This window comes from Phocoena sinus, chromosome 1, assembly GCF_008692025.1.
Source record: "Phocoena sinus isolate mPhoSin1 chromosome 1, mPhoSin1.pri, whole genome shotgun sequence".
NCBI lineage: Eukaryota > Metazoa > Chordata > Mammalia > Artiodactyla > Phocoenidae > Phocoena > Phocoena sinus.
This window is the reverse complement of record NC_045763.1, coordinates 117,647,926-117,657,583: the sequence shown is the minus strand read 5'-3', so window position 1 is coordinate 117,657,583 and position 9,658 is coordinate 117,647,926. Positions and strand designations below refer to the sequence as shown.

The 9,658-nt window shown below is 52.8% G+C and overlaps 1 protein-coding gene across 1 annotated transcript; it reads right to left on the bottom strand.

The window, feature by feature from the left end:
• Positions 1-2,068: 2,068 nt before the first annotated feature.
• On the bottom strand, positions 2,069-2,470 carry NHLH1 (nescient helix-loop-helix 1). Its single transcript, XM_032620616.1, has one exon. The coding sequence runs from the start codon at positions 2,468-2,470 to the stop codon at positions 2,069-2,071; it is 402 nt and encodes a 133-aa protein (XP_032476507.1).
• Positions 2,471-9,658: the final 7,188 nt, after the last annotated feature.

Genomic DNA, 9,658 nt, shown 5'->3' with positions numbered 1-9,658 from the left:
AACGTGGACCCACAGACACATGTCTAACTTGGGTTCCACTGGGACACTCAGCTCCTTCCCTGATCCATAAAGACCAGGAGCAGAAGCATAACATCAGAGGGGTCAGAAAGTTTCACTCAGTGGGTGCCAAGATGGAAGTACATGGCACTTTAGGTGGAGAGGCCTGGGACCTGTTACACCCTCCCCTGCACCTGTTTACTCTGTGACCCCTTCTCTATTTTTTCATTTGCTCACCATAGTGAGCTCTCATGATCCCATCAGGAAAGCCTTCAAAGCTTGGGACCCTCAATGCCCACTCTGTCATAACCTGCAGTCCAGCTTCCCAACCCAATTGAATGATCCACAGCTGTACCTGGTGCTAGAACGAGGTCACTTTAATTCTTCTTTTTGTATGAAATCAGAACTGCAACAGGAGGAAATCACACACAGGACACAGACCTTTAGGGCCCACTGTTGGGGGTCTTAGGAAGAAGTGAGGGTCATGGGAGAGGGATGGAGAGAGAAAAGGAGCAGGCAGGACTGGCGTGGGATTGTCTGGGGATGGAAGGAGCTGAAGAAGGATCCAGGAGCCCTGGACGTGGGGGAGGGGCGCCATCCCAGAGGACTAGGGTGTCAGGACAGATGGATCCCAGGAAGGGATATGGGTGTGGTGAGCAAAAGGGATCCCCACACACACCTGGAGTTACAGAAGGAGCAAGAAAGGGAAGGGAATAACTAGGGAGGAAGCAAGAGAGACCTGGCTAGGACAGCCAGGAGCTCCCTCACTCGACCCCAAAGTGCACGACTTGGCAATAAATAGTAATATTTATAAATAAATAAGTAAATAAATAGATGAATAAATAAATAAATACGTAAATAAATAATATCCTTGTAGAGCTAGGAGTTTGGTGCGAGGGATGTGGAAGCATGGGAAGTGCGGTGAGCTCATCTCTTCTACACAGGTCCTCAGGCCCTTCGTTCTGCCACGGACCCTGGGCTACTGAGCAGGGGGTGCTCAGCAACATGGGGGTAGCGCAGAGAGCCACGAGGTGGGATGGGGTAGGGGGGTATCTTCCCTTGCTAAAGGCAGCTTAAGGAAGCAGAAAAAATATAATAAACAGGTCCTAGGGTCGGGAGAGCTGAGCTTTCCCAGAGGGCAACAATAGGGCATCCCCCCTGCATCCGAGGGAGAAATCAGTGTGGGTTTTGCACATCTTTGTGGTGGACTGGGATGGAGGAAGCAGACATGAGATTTGGCCCACTCACTGCCTGGGCCTTTTGCAGATACTCTGGGCTGATTTGGGGGACATCACCCCCTACCCCAAGATCTAGGTTCCCTTTCTCTAGCTGCACACAAAGAAGAAGAAAATTGGGATGGTTGGGGTGAGAGGAGATAGGGAGGGGGCCAAATAGCTCAGAGAGGGCAAGGCACTCGCTACCAAGTAAGATCCGAGGTCTGTATATGCTAAGCCTCAGGAACAAGATAGAAAACAGGAAGAGTTTTTCCATAATCCCCAGCTACTGAGATTCCCCTCACAGGAGTTACCTCACCATGCCCCTGCCTCCCAAGGGCTAGACTGAGATGTCTAAGAAAAAGCCCACACCCTCTAACCCCAGCCTTCCCCTTTCCTGTTCCCATGCCCCCCCTCTACCATGGGCAGGAGAAGCTGCAACAGGGTGCAAACAGGATGGGAGACAGAGTCGGAGTCTGGGGAAGGGGGTGTGTCTCTGAAAATTTGGATGTAGGAGTAGAAGAGGCAGCAGCCCATGAGCGAGCCAAGGGGAGATCCCAAGACTGTATACCCACCACCCAAGCAAAAACATTTCTAACCGGCTGGGTCCCAACCACAAACTGTAGAAGGTACCCACGAGAAGAGCCCTCCGGCTGCCTAGGTGAGTAAAAGGAAGTCTCCTTCGACCAATCGACCAACTGGTGGGCACTCTGCCTGGGCCCGGGGCCAGTGGGTACATGCTATGCCAAGGTACAGGGACGCAGGGAGGAGAGGCCGTTCTAAGCAGTGAGCGGTGAGGAGGGACCCCAGCGAAGCCCCGGGACAGGAGTGAATCCAGGGCGGGAGGCAGGCAGTGTTCAGACGTCCAGCACGTGGTTCAGGTAGGAGATGTAGCAGATGGCCAGGCGCAGGATCTCAATCTTGGAAAGCTTCTTGTCGGGGGGCAGCGTGGGCAGCAGCTTGCGCAGCTCGGCGAAGGCCAGGTTGAAGGCTTCCACGCGAATTCGCTCCCGCGTGGCGTGGGCCGTGCGGTACTTGGCTGTGGCGCGCCGCCGGCGCCGCCGCTCCTCACGGCTCAGGTGCTGCAGGTCTTTCCGGCCCGGCTCTCCAGGCTCCAGGACGCGAGCCTGACCCGCTCCCGGCCCCCCCGATCCCGCCCCGTCAGGACCCGCCCCGACCCCACAGTCGCTGAAGCCTGACTCGGTCTCAGAGTGGGTGGGAGGCAGGTCCAGCTCCATGGTGTCTGAGTTGAGCATCATGACGGATGCCCCTCGCCCTGTGAGATCAGGATCCCCTCCCCACCCCTCCCTCTGGGAGCCTGAAAGCTGGTTGCGGGAGGGGCAGGAAGGGCCTGGGGTGGTGGGGTCTGCCACTGAGCTCAAGGAAGTGAGAGCCACTTCAGGGTTCCATGGTCAGCGTTCTGGTCGGGAGCCTGGAAGAGAGAAGGGGAAATTGGTAAGGGCAGAGGGAGGAAGGAGGGGACAGCTCAGAGATGGGGAGGGTTAAGGAAGGTTTAAGATGGGCTGGGAGAGGGGGAGGTACTTGGGGAAGGTAAGCTTGGGGAAAGAACAGCAGAAACATGGGGAGGGGTGGAGGCAGTGAGGCAGGAGAGACAGGCAGGAGGCCATGGTGTCAAGGAGTAAGAGGAAAGATGGAGAGAAGGGAAGAGATCCAGAAAGTCGGCAACTCGAAAGAAGAAGAAGCAATGAGGACAGGGTCAGGATAAAACTGAGCAAGAGGATTAAAGACCTAAGTGTAAGACTTAAAACTGCAGCTCCTAAAGAAAACACAGGGGGAAAACTTCATGACATTGGACTTGGCAATGATTTCTTATATGTCACACCAGAAGCACAGGCAACAAAAGCAAACATAGACAAATGGGACTACATCAAACCTACAAACTTCTGTGCGTCAAAGGACACAATTAACAGAGTGAAAAGGCAATGGGAGAAGTTATTTGCAATTCCTATAGATGTAAGGGGTTAATATCCAGAATATTATAAAGGACTCCCACAGCTCAACTTCAAAAAACTAAATAACTTGATTAAAAACTGGACAAAGAGCTTGAAGACATTTCTCCAAAGATGATATATAAATGACCAGCAAACATATGAAAAGATGCTCAACATCACTAATCATCAGAGAAATGCAAATCGAAATCACAATGAGATATGTATGACCTCATACCCATTAGGATGGTTACTATTAAAAAAAAAAAAAAACCCAGAAAATAACAGTTGTTGGCAAGGGTGGAGAGAAATTGGAACCCTTTGCCCTGTTGGTGAGATTGTAAAATGGTGCAACTGCTATGGAAACAGTATGCAGGTTCCTTTAAAAATTAAAAATAGAATTACCATATGATCTAGCAATCTCACTTCTGTGTTTATGTCTAAGGAAATTGAAGTTGGGATCTTGAAGATATATCTGCATCCCCATGTTCTTTGCAGCATTATTCACAATAGCCAAGATACGGAAACAGCCCAAATGTCCATCAATAGATACACAGATAAAGAAAATGTGGCATACACATACAATGGAATATTATTCAGCCTTAAAAAGGAAGAAAATCCTGTCACAATGCTACAACATGGATGAACCTTGAGGACATTATGCTAAGTGAAATTAAGCGAGTCACAAAAACACAAATATTGTATGATTCCACTAATATGATATATCTAAGTATTCATCTTCATAGAAGCAGTATGTAGAATGGTGCTTACCAGAGGCTGAGGGGACGGTGGGGAAGGGGAGGTGTTGCTCAAAGGGTATAGAGTTTCAGATTTACAGGATGAAAAAGTTCTGGAGCTCTGTTTCACAACAATGTGAATATACTTAACACTACTGAACTGTACACTTAAAATAGTAAATTTTATGTTATATGTTTTTATCACAATGATTTTTTTTTTTAATAATTAAAAAGGCGGGGGGAACTGAGTGAGACTGGAGCCACAGCTGCAAGAGAGATTGGCTGTGGCTCTAAACCTTTCCCAGTTGTGAGGGGAGCATTGCAAGCCTTGGCCCTACCATCCCCTCCCTCCCAGGGCCTGTCTCCACCCTGGCTGCTTCTGTATGTGTGTGTGTGTGTGGAGGGGAGAGGATGATAAACACGCAGACTGCCTTTTGTAGAGTGGACTGGGGCATATGGAGCTCAGCACAGCTGCCCAGTTCAGTCCCTCCCAGCCCCCAAACCCCAAAACAGGACCATTGCAGACACCAGATCCTACCACCCCGACCACTAGAATCAGGGGGAGGTATCTCCTCTGGCCACAAGCCCCCTGCTCAGGACAGTCCCTTCCTCCAACTCTGACCTCAACACCCTCAACCCTTGCCATTCCCTGGCCGTTTCAGCAACTCTGCAAGGAAGATTGGGGAAAGGGAACATAATCAGCTTTCCACTCCACATCCTCCCCCAGCCCAAGGCCAGTTCAGATGTGGCGGGCAGAGACGGATAGGGGTAGCTTTTGGAGGCCACCATTTGGGGCTTGGAGAAGCTTGCTTGTCCCTGGGACCAGAGGAAATCAGGGAGAGGCAGCAGGAACATGGTCTGGGGGAAGGCTGGGAAAAGGGCTTTGCTGTGGGGGAATGCCAAGTGGGAACAGTGGGCCACTCACTGTGAGCTCAGCCGGACTAAAGTGGCAGAAACAGAAGCACAGAGGTTCCTTCGCAATCACCATATCCCCTTCCTCACCAGTCCGGGTTCTCCTGCCTGATGGACACCTTCACAAGGGTCAGGACTCCCCAGCCTTGCCCCGCCCCACCATGCAGAAAACAGGTTCAAATGAGTAGCCCACTAACAGTAAGCTCTGAGGTTGGGGGTGTGAGATCATCAATATCTGACAGCATGTACGCACACAGCCATAACACAAAACAGACGGGGGTGAGTGCTGAAATTTAGAACACACCGCATATTCCAGGGTCCAAAGAAACACGAGGGGATGGATGGCAATAGCGTGGGAGGCCCCGAAGTCAGCACCTCCCAGTATGTGTTTAGTGCACCAACTCCCCACCCCCATGACCCAGGAATTCAGCTACGGGGCTCTCGGCACATCTATCACAGCCCTGCCTGGTCCCCATGTTCCTTCATCCCTGATCACTTGGCCCTCCCTTCCCCGCTTCTGCTCCCGATCTGACCCCAGTCCCATTTCCACCTGGACCCACTGTCTTCCCCAGCTCCTGTCCTGGCAGCAGCTCCTATTCACCCATCAAGTCAGTCCTCACCCCAAAATCCACTTCTGGTTTCAAAGTTGCAGGTTCCGAGGATCAGAATTCCAAGCATCCAGGATAGGACTTCCTGCCCCACTTCTGCCATCCCCAACCCGACTGAGAATAGATAGGCACAAAGAGTCAAAGGGGAGAAGTGGGGAAGAGGGAGGTGCAGGGACAGAGAGAGACACAGCGTGAGAGAAAACTAGAGGGAGGCTCTGGGAGGGGACTTGAGCCAGAGAGTGGGAGGGACACGCCCACCCCTCCCCAGCCTTTGGTTCCCCCTTTACCTAGGAGGAGCCTGTGAGGGGATCCAAGCTGGCAGGACAGGGGGGCAGCGTTGACAGCCCCAGTCTCCTCTGGCTGCTCAGAGCTCATCCGTCTGCAAAGTTATTGACCAGCTTTCTAGACCTCTCCAGGGCAGCGTGGCGTGGCTGAACAGGCTCCGGGGCATAGGAGAGGGGTACACATGTTGGGGATATAGGGCCCAGGTGGAGGGGTTGAGCTTGGCTAGGTACTGGGGACACCCGCACTCACACGCACACACACACCACACGCTCACAGACACATACACACCTGAGCTGGCCCAGCCCTATGTATATATATGGAGATACACACACACACCCCCAGCTTTCCATTGGCTGGCCCAGCCCCCCCCCCTTATCAATATTAAACAGTAAGGCCAGGCAGCCATTGGCAGAGGGATCTGGGAACCCCCCTGGGAGCTGGGGGGTGGGGCTGGCCCTGGGGGGGGCGAGGAGTGGGGGAGCAGGGACATCTGTTCTCCATGCATATTTCATAAGCAAGAAATGGAGAGCTGGGGAAGGGGTGGGGCTGGGGCGAGAGCCAGGGCAGGATCACAGATGAAACCCCTCAGTCTCCCACACCAGAGGCAGCAGGGACAGAGGCCCCCAGCAAGCCAGGTTTAAGTGCCATGGTCCCATTCTGAGTCCCAGCTGGGTTTTGACAGCCCCTTCCCACATCTCCTTTTCCCTGGGAAAAAGGCTCTCCAAGGCACTAACAGGGAGATCGAGAAAAGGGCAAGTGGACAGCACAAAAACGCAGAAGAGGTCCCTAGAGTCCTTGCCCTCACCAAGCTCTCATTCTTCGTAAAGCTGGTTCCCACCAGCCCCTTTGCCAGGCTGCCTGTGGCTACTGCTCAGGCCCCTGCCCTTGTCACCCTGGGACTCAATCACCCCACACCCTCTTATCCCAGCCTCCAGCCTCCCACCTACCCAATCACCAGGGAAGGAGTGGGGTCAGTTTCCTGACACAGATCCTACAAGGAGTTTTTCTAGGCTGGCTGGCCCAACCTGACCCACTGGGAATTGGGGGCTCTCAGGAGGAAAGAGGTAAAGGCTAAAAGGAGCAGGATACAGGAGTGCGGGGAGAGGAGGAACCAGGGTTGGAAGGACACTGGGGGAGGACGGCAGGGCACCCAGGCAGGCTTCAAGCATGCTGGGGCATCAAATGAGCAATAAGAAAACTAGCTACAAAATCATATGCAAATGGGCATTGATTACGTTCACATCAATAGCTCAGCTGCCTCCAGCCTGTGTGTGCATGTGCGTGCATGTCTGAGTGTGTGTGTGTGTGAGATACAGGGTGGCAGGAGCAGGGAGCAAGGGAAGAACAGAGGCAGTGGGCTACATTTCCGTATCTGAAGTTCTCTTCCCCACTCAGCTGTTGAATGTCTTCATTGAACCTCTGTGAATATCGAGAAGGAACCATGGCTGAGAGGACTGCAGAGACGGCTACAGTGCTACAGTGAAGACGGCTTTGTCGGCTGTGTGACCTTGGATGAGTAACTCAACCTCTTGAGCCTCAACCTTCCTTCTCTGTAAAATGGGATTAAATATAGCTGCCGCTTAGGTTGCCACGGAGATTAAGCGAGATAATGCACGTAATGGGTCTGGACCTTAGTAGGAGCACAGTCCACCTGCAGGCTTTTGGAAGCATTTGCCATTTCCCTGTTGCTGATCAACCTTTTCTGGGCTTTCTCCAGGGTAAGGCATTCCCTAAGGGGAGTCCTGTAATTCTTCCCCAAGCTCCCCCACCCCCAGGTCTGGGAGGTGCCAACTCCCACCTGGGCAGGCCCAGACAGGTGCCCAGGTGCCAGCAGATTGGCTGAGCTGGAGGGGAAAGGAGGCTTGAGGAGGGGGGCTGGGGGGCAGGGGATCAGGTGGCATCTCAGTTCTTGCATCATCATTGCCATGGTGCTGATTAAAAACCAATCTCTACCTAATGAGCCCCCAGCAACAACAATCCTACCTCCCCCACCCTCTTGCCCTCCACCTCATCCAAGAAAATTGGGAGACAGAGAGACTCAGGAGAGAGGGCCATGGAGGAGAGGAGAGATACGGAACAAATGGGAGATGGAGAAGAAGCAGAGGAAATGAAGGGGGAGACGTGGGGAGATGTCGAGACACACACAGAGAGGAACAAGATGAGAAAACAGAGTCATGAGGTTACAGACATGGGGAAGATATAGAGAAATGGGAAGACTCGTTACGGGGAGATGGAGATGTAGGGGAGACAGAGAGATAGAAGAGAGAAGATGGGAGCAGAATTGCCAGGTTGCCAAGGCTTTGTGGAAGATTCGGGGATGCAAGATACAGGGGGATAGAGACATGGGGAGAGACATGAAAAGAGGAGATGGTTAGGGAGACACAGACCTGGGTGAATTATGGACGTGGAGAAAACACGGATATTCAGGGATGGACAGGTACTGTTACTGGGAGAGGGTCCTGAGGGAAGCCCCAACACAGGGTGGAGATATACAGACATGTGGGAAGCAGAGTGCAGACAGTTGTGAGGAAACAAAAAAATACTGGAGACAGGGAGACAAGGAGGGGAGACACGACAAACAGCTATAGAGATGAGGGACTGTTACTGAAATGGGGAGGCCTGGTTCCCCAAGGGTGAGACATTGAGAAAAACAGAAACAGAACCTGGAGAGACTGTAGAAGCAGAAGGGAACCTTGGTGGGGTGGAGATGGGAGAGAGAAACCAAATCCTTGTTCCCGGCCTCCCTCGTTTTAGGCAGTTCGGATCAGATACTTCAACCCTGCAACCTCCATCCTTGAAGCACTCAGCCCAGGCTGTGCCCAGTGCAAGCTGAGGGTTGATGTTACATGGGGGTGGGAGAGTGCTCTGGGACCACCTCTGTCTGCCTCCTCTGCATCTGTCATTCCAGGGTCCTGGACTCTGGGGCCCCCAGTCCCAGTGTTCACTCAGGGATTCAGTTTTTGCACCTAAGGGGTGTAGCTAAAAAGGACATAGCGTATGATAAAGAGGAGGAGCTAAAAGCATGGAGTGGTGGGAGGAACTACTAATTCTACTGAACTTGGGGCCAGTAGATCTGGGTCCGAGTCCTGGTGACCTTGGACACATCATTAACCGTTTTCTTTCGGCTGCGCAGCCTTGTGGGATCGTAGTTCCCCAACCAGGGATCAAACCCAGGCCCTCGGCAGCAAAAGCATGAAGTCCCAACCACTGGACCACCAGGGGATTCCCTGGACACATCATTAACCTTGACTGAACCTATTTTGTCATCTGTGAAATGGGAAAAATATTGTCTTCCTTGTAGGGTTTTTGTCCCACCGTGTGTGGGAAAGTGCTAGGTACCCCAAACCCTTACACTTCTGCAGTGATTCAAAGGTGGCAAGAAATCGTCCATGCGTGTATATGAGGCATGATGATTGAGGGAGGCTGGGGAGAGCTCTGAGGTCAACTCAGGTTGCCGGCAGCTCCAGGCCCCGCGGGGGGAGGAGAACCCTGGGGGTTGTGTTGGGGTCTTTGCTGTAAGCAGGGCAGGAAGATGCGGAGGGGGTGGGAGGATGAGTGGGGCTCTGTGGTTTAGTGTTATTTTGCATTTGATAGGTGTTCAATTTTTCAGATTGTTACTCCCCATCTTTTTTCATCGCCACACTGCCTGCCTGTGAGTTAGATGGTGGGGGAGTGAGGTTGGGATGTAGGGAAGACATGGGGGCAGGGGGCCTGGTCCTTGAGGGTGGGGGCAGGGCCTGGAGGAGCTGGGAAGCCGTGGGTTTGGCAGGAGAGGGGGTGACATATGTGGGGAGCCCTGGGGACCCAACCAGGCAAGCGGCTGGCAGAGAGAGCAGACGGCATTAACCCTCACTGTGCCACACTGCGCGACCCGTCCCGGGAATGGCCCGGGGCGGGGGTGTTATCATGTGTGTTCTGGGTCACAGGAGCTCCTGGGCAGGATCTGTTATGTTCCT